Consider the following 20,329-nt stretch of genomic DNA (forward strand, 5'->3'; position numbering starts at 1 on the left):
CCATCTTTATCTTGAACCTTCCAACATCATAATTATTCCGTTGATGGCGGTCTCCGTGATCATAAGCTTCGCGTGGGGTTTCATAGTCATCGCTTCATTGTTGAATTCTTCATGTGGGGTCAGATCATGTCATTAGCGAACATCAACGCGATTTTAAACTCTTACCATGTTCAGATGTTCTATTGCCAATGCAAATTGATCTACGGTAGTCTTAATCTATTAACATCGACATTTAACTCATCGAACTCGGTTTAGTTATTAGGAGGTTTGTCCGCCAACGAATCGGAGAAACAGGACTCTGATATTAATTAACATCGCATGTAAGTAAGAAATCTCGGGGTCCACCAATGGGCATTTTTTGGATCCACAAAGGATAATCTTCGAATCCACAAAGAGACAACATCAAATCCATGAAGTAGCTTAAAAGAGAATTTTATTAAAGAAAAATTATGCCTCTAGGTTTTACAATCCTCTACTTAACAAAACAAACAAGACTCCTTCTAGGTCAAACTTTACCAAAAATAAAAAATATCAAAATTATCTTTAAAATAATCTCTATGATTGAGGAAACAAATCAGTCAAACTTGGAATCAAAGTGGATTTATTTTCTAATCAAAATAGACTCCTAAAATATTGCTCTAGTAAAAAACTGATAAAGAGTTTGACATCTATCAATCTGGAAGGAATTTCATGAAACAGAAAGTGGCAAATCAAACAACGACCAGTTTGTTGACTCCGTCTAGAAAAAAGTATGAGATTTTTATACATTATTTGTCTAATGCATTGTTGAAAGATACGATTCATTCTCCGTTGCAAGTCAATTTTTTCTGCTAGACCCATACTCCCCCGCCCTTAGACTCCCAACGATCCAGTTTCTTCATGAATGCATCTGCAGTGCGCTCTACATCATGATTGCACCTATCCAATTAACACGTGAGAAGGAAAAGATATTTTCAAGTCACATGTGTGATTATAATTGCTTAGGGTTAGGCCCATGTTAGGTCAACCAACGAGCTAACCCGACCCGGCTCGTAGTGGGCCAGGTCCGACCCCGCCCATGACATACGCAGGTCACGGGTCAGGCTGGGTCCAGCTCCTGACCTAGGACGAGAGAAATCAGTCGGGCCCACCTTGACCCAGCCCACCATCTACCAGGCCCGACCCACAACTATCATGTTTTATCTACGGTTGCTAGAGATATATTAACTCCCCCTGCTTCCACGGTCGCATCAGAAAGTGCCTTTTCAGCAAGCGGGATAATCCTTTCCGAATGGAGAAAATAACTTACAACAGAACAAATGGAGATGTGTGTGTGCTTAAAGGACTACCTCAATGCATAAACAAGACATTTCCTTGAAGAATTTGACAAATATAACTTGGTATAATTCACCTCCTTGAATATTAATGGTTAACATTTTTCTCTTTTTTCCTCTTATAGTTGTAATTTAAATTTAAACTAAAGGAAAGTTATTAACTTCCCGTGGACGTAGGTCTTCCATCGAAATCCAAACCACATATATCTTTGTGTTTGTGATGTTTTATCTTCGTACAATGTGTGTCATATATGTATATATATATATATTATATATATATATTATATTATATATATATATATAATATATATATATATATATATATATATATTATATATATATATATATATATATATATATTATATATATATATATATATAATATATATATATATATATAATTTATATATATAATATATTATATTATATATATATAAATAAAAATTTTATATAAAGAATAAAATTAAAAATAATTTAAATTTTATTTGATAAATACAAATAAAAAGTTAATATAATTTATAAATTAAAAATAAAAAAGTTAAAAAAAAACTCACGGGTCAACCCACGATCCACGACCCGGCCAACCCTTAGGCAGGACGTGGGTCGGGCTGGGTCCAAACTCAAACTCGAGATTGGAGAAATAGGCCCGATCCATTCTGACCCGGGTAACCTTTAACCTGGTGGGCCGGGTCACGGGCCTGAACCGGCCCGACCCACACCCATCCCTACAATTACAACTTTTAGAGTGTTTTTTTAATATATTAGTCCCTTAATAAACTTCCATATTAGGAATTTCCCCTCAAATCATTGAAATTGTTATTAGATCCTCTAATTAAAAGCTATTTTATTCAAATCAGTAAAATTACTATCACGTACCTCAACTCTTTAAGTTATTATGAAATTAATCCCTCAAATCAATAGTAGAATTAGCAATTAAAAAGATTAATTTGAAACAAATTACGAGACTTAGAAAACTTTATAAAATTTTAGATGATTTGAATGACTAACTTTACTCTTGCTACTTCCACTCTTGACCGTAGGGACTAGTTACAAAATAACTTTAGAGGGGACCTAATGGCAGTTTTTGTGATTTGGGGATTTTAAAATAGCTTAAGAATTGAGGAAGTTAATAGCAATTTCAAGAATTGAAGAAATTAATAGAAATTTCAATAATTTGAGGGACTAATGCCTAAATATGGAAGATTTGACGGATAATCAATAGTCTTCTATCTATCATACTCCCTTTAAAAGCACGAGTTTAGGAAAATCTTTCAATGGTCAATATTGCCTTTTATTATTTTAAATATATTTTATTTATATCTTAATCTATCCTAATCATAATTATATCCTATCCTAATCTTACATGAACTATCTATAGCTTAACAATTTAAAACATAATATTAATAAAATATAAAATATCTTTATGGTATTAGTTTGTTAACATAATAAATTATACGTAGCTAACATACTATAATACATGAAGTATTGCAAAAAAAATCCTAAAAAGTTTTAAAATTGTACAAAATATCCTGAAAAGTTTAAAATTATAAAAACACCCTCAAAAGTTCACAAACAAGCACCCTGAAAATTTAAAATTTTAAAACTTATAAACAACATAGATGAATTCAATGGATTACCATGATGCACCCAAAAATATCTGATATTTTAAAACTTAAAACAACAAACATAAAATTAAGAAATTAACAGTTACCTCTGAAAAATTTAAAACTTTTAATTAACACCTCAATATCTCAAAAATTATAAAAACACATTCAAAAGTTTAAATTATAAAAAATAACCCTAAAATTATAAAATTATAAAATTTGTAGACAACAAAAGATGAATTCAAGATATTACCCTCAGGCACCTAAAATTTTAAAATTTACTGAAATTAACCTCAAAGTTACAAAAAATGTAAAAAACTCCTTCAAAATTTAAAAATTGTAAAAAAACTCTAAATTTTCAAAATTTCTAACAAGTACACATCAAATATGGAAACTATTAGTAAACCGCTAAAATTCAAAAAATTTCAAAATTAATCAATAGTTTTAATAATTGTAAAAAGCACCCTCAAAAATTTAGAGTTGTATGAAATATCGTGATATTTTAAAAAATACAACCAATACATGAAACATAGAAGTTACAACTACCAAACTTAAAAGAAATTTTTTTTTTTTTTGAAAAAACTCTCCCAAAGTTTTAAAAACTACAAATCACACCCTTAAAGTTTAAAACTATAAAAAAGGCTGAAATTTTAAAACTTAGCAAAGAAAAGTGTAAATTTTTGGTATTTTTTCATCAAGATGTGTGTGTATGTGTGTAATTTCCAATTTAGGGTATACTATCCCTTTCAGCATCTAAAAATAGTATAAGTTGATATTAGTAAACAAAAGTAATAATAATTGATTAAAAATATCCGGCTAAGAAATAAAAATTTTAAAAATATTATAGCTTAAAATTATCGTTACTATATAAATTAAAGTAAAGACATATAATTTTACTAATAGGTTGGAGCAACAAAAATACATTAGTAACATTAATTGATAAATATTTAAATCCATAAAAATAATAAAATACTATAATATAATAGCTTAGTATTAATTAATTATATTTTAAAAAAAATATTTTTTTATTTTAATAATATTTATATTGTAAAAGAATACAAGGAAATACATATAGAGACACTATCAGAATTTTCAGAGATACCCTTCAAAAGAATTAAGCTATTTCTATTACAAATGAGAAAGTAAGAGAAATAAATTTAAAATTCATAAAATATCCATAAATCACTTGAATTAGCATTAACATAAAGCATATCTATTAAAGAAGCACCGACTGAGTTGCGTTAAAAAATAATTTAATAAGTTTATCCCAATCAAAGAATAATTCTCCATGGAAGATATAAAAAAAATAGTAAGAATTCATAAATTTCATATTTTATTCTTCAAATACTAAAAAAATTAAATATTAATGTTACAATTTAAGGCAAATTAGTAATGAAAAATACAAGTATTTAGTTTAGATCTTTGTGAGAATGAGAGGGATAGAGCAAAGATATATTATTGACATAATATAAACTATTGGATGCATATCAGAAGAATTCATTATAGAAAAAAATGGTAGCTTCTAATCTTATTTAAGTAATAAATTAGGAACACAAAGAATTTCATAAATATAAAATTAACATTTATTCTTATTAAAATAAAAAATCAAAGTCTATATTTTAAGCAGATTGTGTTGAACATCAGAAATACATTTGACTTCTTTGTAAAGTTAAACAAGAAGATAAAAGATTAATGAGCCTAAGAAAGATAACAACATAAAAATATAATTCCAACTTGATATCACAATCGATGTCGATGATGAAGACACAAGAATTGTCCAGAAAAAAGAAAAAGGCGAAGAAGAATTGATCTTAGCTTAATAAAAAATAAAATAGAAAGAATAAAAGACAATATTTTCTAAATATATTATAGAATAGTTTAATTATTTTGAGTGAAATTAGGAGTCTTTAGAATTGGAGTTTCATGATTTTTTTTTCAGTATTTTTATATGCTTATGGGTATGCTTTTATCATATAAAAGTATAATAGAGTTAGTATTAATCTTTAATTTATAATTGTTTATGAAGTCTATCAATGATTAGGAACAAACTCCATATTTTCTTTTATACTGTTGTAGCATACTTTTAGTCAATAATTTTGCCTTATTAGTTTTAAATATTCACCTAACACTATTTTAATATTTTTACTTTTGCAACACTGTATTTTCTCAAGTAAATCTTGGTTTGATATCGGTCAAAATAATATAAAAATTCAAATTGGCTTTAAATTATATTTATTTTTTGTCAATTCAAAGATCAACATAAAAATTTAAATTGGGTGTAGAGCATGTAAACAAACATAAAATAATCGTGATATAAAAGTTTAGAGACAAAAGTGAGCACAAACTATTAAGTAGAACTGAGGAACAAATTTTACTTGGAAAATAAGTTAGAAATATTTAATCATGATATTTAACCACGTGCATTGCACGTGTATAAAATCTAGTATATAAAAAAAGCCCAAGGGCCTCAAATGTAGGGGTGCATTCGGTCCGGATACGGCTCGGATATGATGTTTACCATATCCATATCCGCTTACCCATCTCGGATACGGATACGGATACGGATATACCTCGGTAAGAAAAACTTATAACCATATCCGCTAAAATCGGATACGGTTACGGATATACATGCGGATATATAAGCGGATATGCATACGGATACAAAACAGATATGAGAAAACTAGATAGTATTGAGAAAAACATAGTTCATGTGATACAAAAAAATTCGTTAATATGTCCATTATAACTAAATAGTTAAGATTAGTCATCTTGATCATCAAAATTAACCACAAATCCATAATCTAAGAATCGAAACTATCGTAAGAGTATGACTAATATGTATTCGGATATTTCGGATACGGATACGGATATTTCACTACAAAACCATATCCATAACCATATCCTATCGGTTATAGATTTGAGTAACCATATTCGTATCCTAACGGATACGGTTACGGATATTTTATCGGATATGGATACGGTTTAGCACCCTCTTGCATAAAAATCTCGAGACAATGTTACCCCTCCAAACTTACTATAATCACGAGCATGCTACTACGCACAATAAGCTGAGCCCAACCTTATCACCTAGATCTGCGTACAGCATACACTGCAACTGCTCTTTTTCATATTATTCCCATACATATTCAATAGTTTGAAATTTGTCGCTCAGCTAACTGAAATTGCTATGAGTCCCCAATTTTGTTAAGTCAGTACAGAATTAGTCCCTGAATTCTCATGAATAGTTTCACGATTAATCTCCAAGTGGTTGAATTGACAATTATACTGCATTATCATTAGGTAGGATTACTCCGGTTGCAAATAGAAGAGGAGTAGTTCTTGTTGAGTGACATGACTGATTGAAGAAAGTATTCAACGGAAACGAGGACCTTTTGTTATAGCTTTAGAGTTTCTATTCTCACTACCATTACTGCACATGAAAATGTATATGCAATCGGCTTTAAAACTTATTTTTGCTAATGTTTATGTAATGGTTACTTGAATTTTAATGCCCTAGAATTTCGTTAATTAAGGTTTATATCTTCAAATTTAGATTTTCTCAAAATACAACAATAGTTTTTGAGATATGGTCATTTTTAAATGTAGCAATGTAATATTCTCGTAAATGCGAAAAGATATACTCATGTCAATTTTCTGTAACTCTTCTATAACTAATGATGATCATTATGAGGATTATTTTATTTGTAAATTCATTATTTAATATTAATAGAGGTACGTATTAGTATTTTAAATCCATCAATTTCTGTTTTTACAAAATGTAAAGATAGTATTCGGTATTCCTAGAGAGTGGTTGTAAATTTCAATGGTGTGTGGACTTGGTTGTAAAAGGATGTTATTTATTGAGAGAGAGAGAGAGAGAGAGAGAGAGAGAGAGAGAGAGGATGCGTATGTAATGTGAGAGGGAATCAATGAGGGACCAAATTGCAGGTCCCTGTAGGATTTGATTCAATTTTTTTTTCCGCTTCTTATCATTCAAGAAAGGCAAGAAATCAGAGTAATAAACGCCATCTAATTTTTTTTTTAGACTCATGCCCATATCTGATGATAGAACTAGAATAATATTTTTTTTGTTGTCTACTTACGCGTGCACATATCATTGTTCTTCTATCAATTTCTAATTCCGATATTCCTCCCAACCTGATAATATAGTATAGGTACATATAGATATAGATGTTTCGTTGTGGACCTATTCAGTAATATTCGATTCGATAGTTCATTTATCACTAAACAAATATTTTTTAGTATTCGAGTTTATTAACGAATAGAATTTAACCAGATGTATATTCGATTCGTTTATCTATTAAATATTCGTTTAAAATTTGATCACAGTTTATTATTTGTATTATTGCACATATGATGTCATATTTTTAACCCACTTACCATTTCTACTTAAGTTATATATATATATATTAAGACTTAAATAATCTTAAATCTGTTTTCTAATTAAAATTTTGATTTAAATATATATACATCATATATTATAAAGAAATAATTTTAATTTATAAATTTTAATACTATTTGAAAATTAAACTCTTTAGCGAAATAAATATACTTTGATATTCTATAAGTATTCGTGAATATTCATGAATATTTATCAAATACCAAGTATTCGAGTTCAAATTCGAAAAACTAGATATATGAATAATAGAGTCCGCATTCGAATTCGATAATTTTAAACAAATACAAATATGAACAACTTAGTATTCGATTCGATTCGATCATTTACCACCCTAGTTGTGGTCTAGTTCCGAATTATAGTAATTAGTAAATAACGGGACTTGTGAGCAACTTCAAAGACTTGAGGGACTAACATGAAGTAATTGAAATTTTGGGGAGCTACTATCTAAGTAATCCTTCTTATATTAGTCCCACTTAATAGTATTTTAATTGGATTGAATAGTCCAAGGCCCATGAGAGGACCATAAGTTTCGTGCTACCTTTGCATCATTGATTTTGCACGTGCAACGCATGTGCCCTCCCAACTAGCATCGAAAAAAAATCCTATCAGACTTATCTATGTATGTGGAGACCCAAATTTTAGAGATGAAACCAATAGCGACTACTAAAGAGCCCACTTTCCCACTTATTTGAAAGCCTAGCTGAAAGCCCCAAAGACTGTGGCCCAGAGAAAAGGCCTTAAAAGGCCCATACCGCCGTAGTAGTCCCCAACAACAATATTGGCCAGTCGATCCACGTAAAGAGAATGACGCTCGCTCAGTGTTTTCTCATTTATATATTTACTCTTCTTACCATCAGAAAGCATTGGGGGAAAAATATATGATTTTTCATCACAATTCTATATTTTCATTTTAGTAGATGTTGTGATTCACCTTGAGTAAAATTAAGAATGAGAGTAAGTATAAAAACTTTGAACATGATAAGTACTGAATTTGAAATGAATCACGACCACACGTTGAATAACACATAATCAAGTCATTCTCTTTTCTTCGAGAAAAAGTTCTGCGCTCAATTTTCCATCAGATCTTCATCTTAAGATTGACAGTTCCTCAATTACCAAAACTTCATTGTGAATAAATAACTTTTCACACTCTTAACTATCACCGACAGCTAGATAAAAATTGATTCTGATAATATCCACTTTCAGTAATATCACTATAGATACAATTATTCAGTATAGCTCAGATGTTTGTCAAGTTAACAATACACCAGCAAATACAACGAAGAAACACGCGAATTGATAAACATACTACACATCACATGACACTATCCAATCTCGAGGTAGCTAGTCACATTTCCAATTCCCCCCACGAGACCAAGTAGACTTTTGTGATCACAGCTGACACAACACAAAACCCTATAACTAGTAAGGGAAACATCTAAGAGGATTATTCCAAAAAATCTTGTTTTATCCTCAGTCGTTTTGCTGTTTGACACCTAATCACTCCTCACAAAAGAGCCCCGTCGTGGGCTGAATCATACAGCGCGAAAATAGGGCCTTGATGACTAAAAAACACAAGAGAAACAACAAAAGTATCGATCAAGTGTTTGTTTGTAAGTTTGGGGGGAGGGGGGGGATGTAGATAATAGAAATTATAAAGCGCTGAGATCAAAGTTGGGTTTTTGACTTGGGGGAGTGTGAGAGAGGACAATCGCAATGGACAAGCACGCATTTCATTGGTCACTGCCGATGTGGGACTATTTTGTATAGTTTCTAGAGAGAAGAAGGGGCCGGTTGTTGCACGGAGATACAGTTTGACTAAAGATGGGCGGTCTTTGAGTCTTGATACCACTTACGTCAGAGGATTGTATGTACTGTTCATACTCATTAATTGTGAATGCCCAGAAATTGTTACCATGAGAATTAGCAAAGTCCATCATGACCATATAATTAGTTTTAAATATTTGAAATGTGAGTAGAAGGGTTCTTATTGAGATTGACTAATCATTTATGTCAGAAAATAATTAGTCCTCTTACAGTCTTACTTACTTTATACAATTACCTTCTCAAGGTGCTTATTTACGTACAAAGAGTATACTATGAGTCTTTTATTGTTTGATTGGGTATACATACGTCTGAATAAGTGAATGTATATATTCAAGAATTATTTAAAGAGAATCGGACACGAATATACGAAATATGGAATCCAGCTGAGGTATCCGAGGTAACACAGCTCAAATCCTTACTTTTATTCGAGCTGTGGTCTAATTATAAAAAGTCACCTTCGCTTTCCACAAGATACCGAATGAAAATAGAGCACTCAACTAGTCTCATCCCATTCTCAATTAGAATAGACAGCATGCTACTTAATTCCAATCAAAGGATGGTCATGTATCTATAATAAGACCAGACACAAGTGGATGAAATGTAACTAGCATTTCTTGTTGAAGTTAATTTTAACTCTAAAAAAGAATTTGAGTTAATTATCTCTAGGAATTATAGTCATACTAGAATTCTATTATGAAACACTTTGTAAATCCTCGAAATAGGCATTCATGCATCCTTCTACCTTAAAGAAAAAAAGACAGAGGCCGAGTACTGTAGCTGCAGTAACCGAGAGCTAAAAACAGCTTTTTTATTTGCTTCTCCCACTAAATCTCTCCACATACATATTATACTTCTATTTGCTTTGCTATTGATTATTCCTACATGTTGGGATTTTGTCTTTGATTCTTTGTGTAACTTCATGAGAATTAGATAGGGTTAGAGTTCTATCATGAGTTTATCATGATTAGGAGTTTGGGTTCTATCATGATTAGGAGTTTGAGTTCTATCATGATTAGGAGTTTGAGTTTTATCATGATTAGGAGTTTGAATCCTATTCTAATTAGGAAGTTAGGCTAGAGATAGGGTTTTGGTTTCCCTATATATATATTTCTATTGGTGGAGGAAAAACCATGAAGAAAAAGTAGAGATGTAGTAGATGAGAGAGAGAGTGTGTGTTTCTTAGTCTTTATCCGTGCAAAAGATTACAAGGAGTGGGCTTTGGAGAGAATATGAGAGTTGATTATGTATGTGAGGTTGAGAGATTGAGAGACGAGAGTTGAGTTGTTCCTCTTGTAGTTCTCCCTGATACATAGTGAATTTCTCGTATTGTTGCCCCGTGGACGTAGGTCGAAGTTGGTCGATCGAACCACGTAAATCTCGGTGTTCTTTTTCTTGATTGTGGTTGTTCTATCTTATTAATTGGGGTTGGCTTCCGAGTTGTGCATATCGTGGTAGGTGGGGAGACTGAAATTTCCCAACAAGTGGTATCAGAGTGATGGTGATGGATCTGGGAGCGAGTTTGCAAGATAGAAGACGACGCCGTGCAAGATTTAAAATCGGCGTTATAAGAATCAAGATGGAAAAAAAGGGCAAGGTTACTGTAGCAGAACACTATAGCGCGGCGGGCACTGTTCACATGGGGATCCGACGGTCCAGATTGATTTGTTAGCCGATTGAGGATTTGGAAGCGAATTTTGGTGATCCAGGAGTCGTTCCTAGGGTTTTTCGACGTGTTGAATTCGTTTTTAGCACCAGTTTCATCAAATTCAAACTCTACGGTGACTGATTTGAATTTTGGTTAGAGAATGATGACTTCTTCGGATCCGAAGTTTGATATTCCGCTATTTAACGACAAGATAAATCTGATGGTAGATAAGGAGCAGGAGTTGGTTGGTGTGTATACTTGAGGAAGACAGTGTCAGATTAGGTGGAGCTTGCAAGCGAGCACGACCGAGTGACACACATGGAGATGAAGATGGTGGGGTTGGACTTGAAGATGGTGAGCGCTCATATTCAGTCCAAGCCAAGTGATGGAGGAGATAAAAGCATCCAGCTCGTAGTGTGGAGTAGGAGAGGTGCACCGATATGATTCGAGACGAGCGATGCAGGTGGAGCACAAGGACAACAAGAGAGGTGGAGGCGTCACGACAAAGCAGAAGATAGTGATGATCATGAAGGAATCCAATTAGGAGTGCAGGTGTTCTGATTTGAAGTGCGAAAGAAATAAAAGACTCTAGCAGGAGAGACAAAGTTTCAAGACGACGATGATATATCTTCAAGGGAGTTTGGGAATCAAATCCAAGGTGGAGATTATTAGGATTTTGTCTTTGATTCTTTGTGTAACTTCATGAGAATTAGATAGAGTTAGAGTTCTATCATGATTAGGAGTTTGGGTTCTATCATGATTAGGAGTTTGAGTTCTATCATGATTAGAAGTTTGAGTTTTATCATGATTAGGAATTTGAATCCTATTCTAATTAGGAAGTTAGGCTAGAGATATGGTTTTGATTTCCCTATATATATTCTTCTATTGGTGGAGGAAAAACCATAAAGAAAACGTAGAGATGTAGTAGATGAGAGAGAGAGAGAGAGAGTTTCGTAGTCTTTATCCGCGCAAAAGATTACAATGAGTGGGTTTTGGAGAGAATACGAGAGTTGATTATGTATGTGAGGTTGAGAGATTGAGAGACGAGAGTTGAGTGGTTCCTCTTATAGTTCTCCCTGATACATAGTGAATTTCTCGTATTGTTGTCCCATGGACGTAGGTCAAAGTTGGTCGACCGAACCACGTAAATCTCGGTGTTCTTTTTCTTGATTGTGGTTGTTCTATCTTATTGATTGGGGTTAGCTTCCGAGTTACACATATCGTGGTAGGCGGGGAGACTAAAATTCCCCAACACTACAGTGTTATCAGAGCCATGAATAATCTAAATGGGACGACATCGCCTTCTATTCCTATATTAGATGATAAGAAATTATCACCGATAAAGAGTACAGATGAAGGTGTTGTTTGAATATCAAGATATATTGGGTGTCGTAGAGAACAGAGTTGCTGATCTCGCAGATAGCGCAAGTGAAGCCGAGAAGAAAGCCCACAGTGAGATCAAGAAGAAGGATCGAAAGGTGTTATTCTACATCCATTAAGGAGTGAATGATTCAGTTTTTGAGAAGATCGACAGAGCAACTACAGCAAAGCAAACATGGGATATTTGAAGAAGAAGTTTTCGTGAAGCAACTACCTTGATTTGTGAAGAAAGGATGCGGGCATAAAGTATATAAGTTAAAAAAAAACCCTTGTGTGGGCTAAAGTAGGCGTCACGAGCATGGAACAAAAGAATTGATTCTTTCTTTCAAGATTCTTTCTTTCAAGAAAGTAAATTTTAGAAGTGTCCCTCCGAGCATGTCTTATATGTGAAGATAAACAACTCTGGTGATAAATTCCATTATATCTTTATGTTGATGACTTGATTTTTATGGGCAATAATATTAGTATGATTGAAGATTTTAAGAAGTCAATGATGCATGAATTTGAGATGACAGATCTTGGCTTGATGTCTTATTTTCTCGGCATTGAAGTAGTTAAAGGAGAGATGAGAGAGAGATAGAGAGAGGTCCTGCAATGAAGTTCCGAAAAAAAAATACAAACAGTGGACCCCTCTACTATTCACCTCTCTCTATCTCTCTCCTGTCTTATAGAGTGCCCTTGGGCACTCTATAGAAAAACCCATATTATTATGAGAAGAAGAAACTAATAATAATGGAGGACATAGATTACATGAATCAATGTGTAGTCACTTTTTTGAGGCTGTGAAATTCCCAATAATGATAGTGAAAAAGGAAATGAAAAATGAGCACCGTGTCGACCACGCCGTTTACTAATTAAGCCAAGCTAAGCTTCGATGCTTTGTAATTGTAATAAATGAAAGGGTGGTTCTTTTCCCCACTTTTTTTAAAAAAAATCTTGGATTTCTTCACCACCCGCACGAAGTACCATTGACCCTCCGAGGCACGCTGCGTAGGTCTCGCCTTTTGTCATTCTCGGGCTCAGAAGTCTACATTTTACATTTTTAGAAAATTTAACTTTCATACAAGCCCCAAAGGTAGTAGAAGGAGGAAGGTCTAGTTGTGGCTTATACTTTTTCTTGGTAACCCAGGCTGGAATTAAATACAAGACAGTGGAAGTCATATTAGAACGTTCCAACCGTTCGGACCACATACGGTTGTGTTGTACCTTACATACTTAAAGTGTAATGCTAATGATATTATAGTTTTGCTATTACTGTGTGCTATTATTGCACTTTTGGATGATTTGCTAGGTTTTCAGCGCGTTAGAAAGAGGGTCCAAATTATTCAGCATTAGTTTCTTCTTTTTCATTAGAACTTGTCTCAGTTTTTTTTAGTCGGGGGTATTGGGGTAAGGCTGCAACGTCCCATCCGTGTATCTCTTTGTTTAATGAGGTTATTTCCGTCTTAATATAAATGATATTTTTCCAAGTTTGACAAGGGTCCTGCAATGAAGTTCCGGTAAAACAAAAGTACGTATAATTATTAGACGGCAACATGACCATTTGATTCATTACTATATAAGACAGATAGAAGGGTCGCATTTTTCGACACTCACTCGGGTACGGTAAATGAATTGAATCATAAAAATGGATCTTAATTCTCCCAATTATTCAATATTGTGATCTATTCTAAATTTAACATTTAGTATATTCTCGTGTTTTACCTCGTTCTTATTTTTCTCTCGTTCTCATCTCACTACTTTTTTTTTATAGTTAAGAGAATGCAACCAAGAAATATCGAAATAAAGGATAAATTGCAGATAACACCCCATCGCGAACCCCTCGTCGTCTACACCTTTGGTTGCAGTCAATAAACCCGTACTCATCTACGTACTCCCACTCAGAACTCCTGGATTATCACTTTTCTGCTGGAAAGATTAATTCAAATAACATTTCTACTCCTCGTGAGTTGAGGGGACCTAAGTGTTAATGAATAAGCTGAGGATAGTTTAGTGCAACTGAAGATACATACATACGAGGAGGTCTATCTGCAATTTACCCTAATAAATCATACAACTTTAACCGATATTTGATCGCACGGTTGTATCACGCAGCCGCTGTTGCTAAAAGGAGAAACAAGAAATTTCAGATTAGAGCTTCCATTAATTATTAGCTTGAAAACTGTACACTTTCAATCAAAAATTAAATTTCAAAATCATAAACTTTCATCATTAATTTGTCATCCCTTACCTTGAGATATTTTTATGCACGTCACGCTTTAGAGTCAACGTAATCTTCGGACCACTCGAGCCTCATTTCCTTCCTGTGACGCTAATCTAAACTGACGTCCAACTATGTATCTTTCGCATAGGTAACAAGTTCCTTTCAAATTTCCCTCCTATCGACTTCAATCAACAATCAATCAAATCTCCCAAACATGTATGGATCTACGTGCATGCTACGTACCAGATTTATTAATAACCACAAAAACATATATATGTTACGTAGGTGCGCCCATCATCAAAAAATCACATTATTATCGTACATATTCATCCAATATCATCAACATTAACAAACAAACAAAACATATATATGTGAATACTGCGCACTTGCTGCTGCTACTAACACTTGTACTCAGCTCTTGCAAAATCTAGTTTAATTAACATGTTGTACTTAAATTTTTCTACCGTGTGCTGTAACAGAGAAGTTGAGCTACATGGATCGTGTTTCCTTAAATCCTGTGGTGGTGCTGAGTGCGCGCATCCCCTCCCCCGCCACCCGAAACCGCCTCTGCCTGCCCGTGCGGGCGACGTTACGATCGACACGAGGCCGATCTCGAAAAGCGGGGGCTCGCATGGCTTCGCCTGTACGCCATCTCGTCGTACGCCAGGCCGGTGGAAACTCAAGTACATCAGAAACGTCTCTCTACTCGCCTTGCTGCCCGCCCGGCTGCTTAGCGGCCCTGCCGTCTCTTTTCTTCGTTGAACCGGTGAGAAGAAGCATTGAGGGGATTGGAGGAAGCGACGGCCTAGCGTCCCGCCTGCTTGGCGCGGCTGTGCCCTGCAGCTTCTGGTGGGGGCCGGGGTCGACCGAAGCGCTCGGCGAGGCGAAGGAGTAGGAGCGTGCTGTTGAGGGGGGAGACGCCGAGGAGCGAAGGGCTTCCGCCTGCGGGCCGTTCGTGGGAGTCACTGAGCTTAGGTACCAGGGTTTCAGCGAGTCGAGGCGGAGACCGTGAAGGCGAACACGTGACGACGTGGAGCGGCCCCCGCCGTTGGATTTTATGGAGTTAAAAAGGGCCGTTAAAAAGACGTTCGAGTCGCAACGACGTGGTCCTGTTCGGGTAAGCGAAGGAGAACGCAGCGTCGTCCTCTAAAGAGTCATCGTAGTCGAGAGACGAGACCAGCGACGTGATTGCCCAGAGGTCCACAAACGGCCGAGCTCCCTGTACGCATGGAACCCACAAATTTAATTTGTTCCTGCAATTTTTTTTAATTCTCGAGGGGAGGGGGGGTTTCTGTTGGGGAACTGGCGCTTAATTACCTTCCAGAGACAGGAGAACATGGAGGGAGCATCGATGACGAAGGCCCTATGAAGCCTAGCGGGGTAGAACTCCGTGATGACCTTGAGAGTTCCCATGTAAAGGTTCAAAAAGGCAGGGGCTGATCTGAAAAAGCCTGCAAATTTTCCAGTTTGAAAAACGCACGCGGATTAGTTTAGTTTAGTCGGTAGTACAAATCAGAGTTGGGGGGCTTTTGATTCAAACGGTGCATGATGATGAGGAGAGGATTTGGGACCACCACAGAATCAGGTGAAGTATTAAATTACGAAAAAAGAAGGAAAAAAAAAGGAAAGGAAAAAAGAAAACCCCAGGGGATTACAGGATCCACTAATAAAGGAGGGGTTTGGTCTGGCTCGTTTGACTCTGTGAGTGGAATTTTGGGCACATGCTCCTGACACTTATCCAGTGTTAGCTAGCCTTCGTATTTTTTTTTTCAAATTAACCCTCGCTTAATCCATTTTTCTTTTTAAATTCACAGCTTTAATAACGTACAAAAGGTTTATAGTTGCTCGAATCTTACTCGCATCGAAGAGGAGAACAAACTGGTCGACAAAGCGAGACATGGACGAGACGGCCACTTCCAGCGTGAACACAAGCAAACGCAAATACCTAAATCACGGAGGGCTTATTTGTAAAAAAACAGCAGCAAAAGAAAAGGCAGGAGAAAAAGCGGAGAATGATAGGAGAGAGGCTCACGATTTCTGCGTGTGAAATTTGAAATAATCCTGCTTTATGCGAAAAACCTGAAAAAATATATTTAAAAAATTAATTAGCAAAAAAAAGAAAAGAAAAAAATCAATACACACGAACTGTTTCGTTCGTGATTATTACCATAACAGGCCGGGCCTCGTCGTCATGACCTGCCACGTAAGCAACCCCCTCGGCGAGCTCCGACGAGAACTCGTCCGCTATTAAATGATCTAAAACATTCAAATCATTAAAAAAAATCATTAAAAAGAAGGAAAAAGAGGAGATTCCTAACTCCCCAGCTCATCTGTAGGTACTTCTAAAAAAAGCAAAAGAAACAAAAATAGAAGTAAAAAGAAAAAAAAGAAGCAAAGCCAATAAAAACAAAGACAAAATAAAAAAGAGAAATGGATTATTTTTCTCGAGTACCAGTTCCGATGCTCTCTCTCCAAGAAAGAACAGTCCTCAGATGCTTCGCAGCCTTCTTCACATTATCGCCTTTCCCTTTCAAGAATCTCTCAACGCAAGCATCGTTACAGTACTTTTCCTAAAATTTCGCTAACATAATAAATTCAGCCAAAAAGTTTAACAAAAAAAAGATTGAATAAATCAATAAGGGATCAAATTGAGGGGAAGTCGAAATCGAGACCTGTTTCACTGTGAGAGGAGCTTGTTTCTTCAGGATATTGAGCACGGCGTCGATCCGATCGTGATCTCTCTTCTCTTTCTTCTCGATTCCCATTTTTTTTCAATTGCAGAAACCCTAAACCCTAATTTCAAGCTAGCATTAGAGAGAGGAAATTTGGCAGAGGCTGAAACTTGCTGTGGAATAAAAAGGAATGAGGGAGTGAGAAAAAAGAGCCGAGATGGTATTTATAGCGGGGGGAGGGCACTGACGGAGGCCGTTATGTGACAGCGAGAAATGTACAGTGGATTTGACGGCAGAACGGAGTTACGTTAACGGAAGACGTATGCCCGTTTACTATGTTTTTTATTTTTTTTTTCTTTTCTCTTTTTTCTTTTAACCATAATTTCTTTTCTTTTCTTTTCTTTTTCTTTTTCTTTTTAGTTTTTTTTATTTTTTGTTGGCTGTGTGTTTTAGTGTGTTTATTCCCTCAGCTTCTTTTTGATGACCTCAACGGTTGGCGTTTGATGGGACCCGTCTGTTTCCCGTCGGGCTAACTTTTGCCCTTTTTTGGGTGAGATTTTATTTGCAATTAAACCCCTGTAATTTTGCATTTGAGTACTTATGGGTTTTAGAAAAATTAAAAATTGTTGATATTTTTATCATTAGAGGGTGTTTGGTTCAGTTTCTACAAATTATAGGAAATTTTTTCCACCCAAAATATGATTTCCTTGTATTTCTTAAAAAATTTATAGGAAAAGTTTTTAGAAGTCAAAAAGTACCAATTTTCTTGTTTTTTGTATTTTGCTTGTTTGGTTAAAAACAAAAAAATGACCCATAACTTTATAGAAAATAGCAAAATTTTCTATAATTTATAGAAATTAAACCAAACACACCCTAAATTTATAGAAAAATATTAGCTTTATAGAAAAGTGTCAATGGTGTGTCAGATTTCTGGGTGATTTTCGTCCATTTTGAGAGAAATTTGATTTCTGTAAATTTTGGTACTTTTCTGTACTTTACAGATAATATTTTGGTAAATTTTTTTGAGCCAAACATAGTTCACGGAAATCTACAAAAAAAATTGTAATTACAAAAATGTTATTGTCAATCATTTTGAGAAAACTTTTCTATAAAATTGTTGAACCAAACACCCCCTTATTTTTTTCCACAATGGTACTATAGATGCACAAAAGCACAAAAGGTGTACCCACAATTGTCATTATGATGGTAATTTCATTGATCTTTTTTGAAACAAGAGCTTTAGTTTTTACTCCTTAGGGCTGTTTGGTTGGCATTTTTTGCCCTTGTTCCCCTGTCAAAGCTGTCAAAATGGTCGTTTTTACAAGTAAAGCTGTCAAAACTGGCAGCTTTTGTCAGTTTTAACAGGGAAACCTAAACAAAAAAAACCAATCAAACACCCCCTAAGGGGCTGTTTGGTTGTTGGTGGTAAAATTGTGTATTTATGACACAACTTGAAAAGTTGTTGTTCACCTAATTAATTTCACTTTTATACTTTTCTTTGTTTGTTTTTTATTCCATTGGAATCATAAATTGCTTGTTTGGTTTGCAAATGTAACTTTAATTGTTTGTTTGGAAAGTATAAAAAGTGGTCCCTACTCAAATGATCATATTGGTTAGAATTATTTTTTATTATTTTTTTCTGACTTCAATATCAGCTTTCTCCTAAAATCATGTCTTTTTTTATGAAATCACTTTACAAGCCACATCAGCATATGAAATCATTTTACACTATTTTCACAACTACAAACAAACAATTGAAAGTGATGAAAGCTGACATTGGGACCCACTTTTTTACATTTTCCATCCTTTTACATGGTAAAAACATACAACCAAACAACCCCTAAGCGTAATGGGCGTGCATTAATTATTACTAGACAAGTGAACTTGCACAATAACTCGGCCTTAATAATTCGTCATTTGGCATTGGGATTATGGTATCACTAGTTTCCAATTCAATATCAGAATATGTCCTTTATTCCAAAAAGTTATTAGTGTTACAATTGGACAACATATAGCTAATTACTTGTGGAATCATCTCAGACCATTCCAAGTTAATTAGATTAGTTATAACTGCTGTCAGATAAATTGTTCCAGTCCATTTAATTTATACATTTTAATCTAAGTCATACCTCACTAAAGCAGCTTTTCTCCCTCAAACTATTACAAAACTCATCTCCCCTCTTTATGCATCAAACCTAATAGAAGATTAGGAGCTGTTTGGTTCGTTTTTTAACTCGGTGGAAAAGTTTTACACTGTCTCCACATCAGATTTTTCGTGGCCATGCATGTAGGATATAAGATTTCCGTCGGTTTTTTCCCATCTTTGGTTCGCTATGATAGATCTAAACCAAAACTTGAGATCTAAAACCATATAGCCATGATTAATTCAAAGAGATTAACAAGATTTAATCTCAAGAATCATGAGAGTATGAGCGGAAGCTCCTTGTTTTATACCTGTGATGAGCCATTGGGGAGTGAACACCTTCGCAGATGGTTTTGGCATTTTCTTCTAACCCATTTAGGGTATTCCTCTTAATGCATGAATTTCTCTGCTAGTATGGGGTGTTAGAGAAATTAGGAATGTACCTAGGTAGGGCAATAACCCTTATTTATAGATGTTGTACTTTGTATATTTACCCCTCAATAAATCACAATTACAACCTGTATCTGCAATATAACCCCAATGACTTTAATTTAATACCCGAAATTAAGCCCAACTTAATTGATCACTTTAGTGGTTATTTCCTGAAAGGATAGCAATACTCATTGATTAATCATATGTGCCCACAAATAGATTTATTAGATTATTAAATCCAATCAATCTCCCATTGGGCACCCTATTGATTCCTTAAAAATTGTGTATAACACTTGATGAGCTCAAATTGCTACGTCACTTGAAAGGTATTTCTTAAAACATCACGTCCAGTTGACGTATTATCAAATAATAGCGATGGCAACAAGCAAGGCCTTGCGTCACAGTGTTATCGTGGAGCAGTCAGAAGGCCACATGAGAAATTTCAATTGGAGTGAAATTATACTCATACAATGACAAAGAACGACGATGATTCAAATCAATGGATGCGTACAGCATATGAAAATTACATAGCAATGTGATCCAATTAGTTATCGAATAGTCTATTTTCAAACTGGTCCCATTTCCTTAGTGAGAGTTCAAAATCCAAACATAATGTTAACAGCTCTTCTCTTTTAGTGTCTTTTACTGAATACTTTTCTGATTCATGACAATATTCAAACATAATCTTTTT

At 34.6% G+C, this 20,329-nt stretch overlaps 1 protein-coding gene across 1 annotated transcript; it reads right to left on the reverse strand.

Annotated features, from left to right (window-relative positions):
• On the reverse strand, positions 15,094-17,267 carry LOC109820940 (SEC14 cytosolic factor-like). Its single transcript, XM_020387137.1, is given in 8 exon segments — positions 15,094-15,456; positions 15,458-15,610; positions 15,709-15,842; positions 16,248-16,336; positions 16,424-16,470; positions 16,559-16,647; positions 16,844-16,961; positions 17,064-17,267. Coding segments are annotated over 8 exon segments (1,086 nt in total). The 5' UTR covers positions 17,157-17,267.

The sequence above is a fragment of the Asparagus officinalis genome, chromosome 8 (assembly GCF_001876935.1).
Source record: "Asparagus officinalis chromosome 8, Aspof.V1, whole genome shotgun sequence".
NCBI classification, from domain to species: Eukaryota; Viridiplantae; Streptophyta; class Magnoliopsida; order Asparagales; family Asparagaceae; genus Asparagus; species Asparagus officinalis.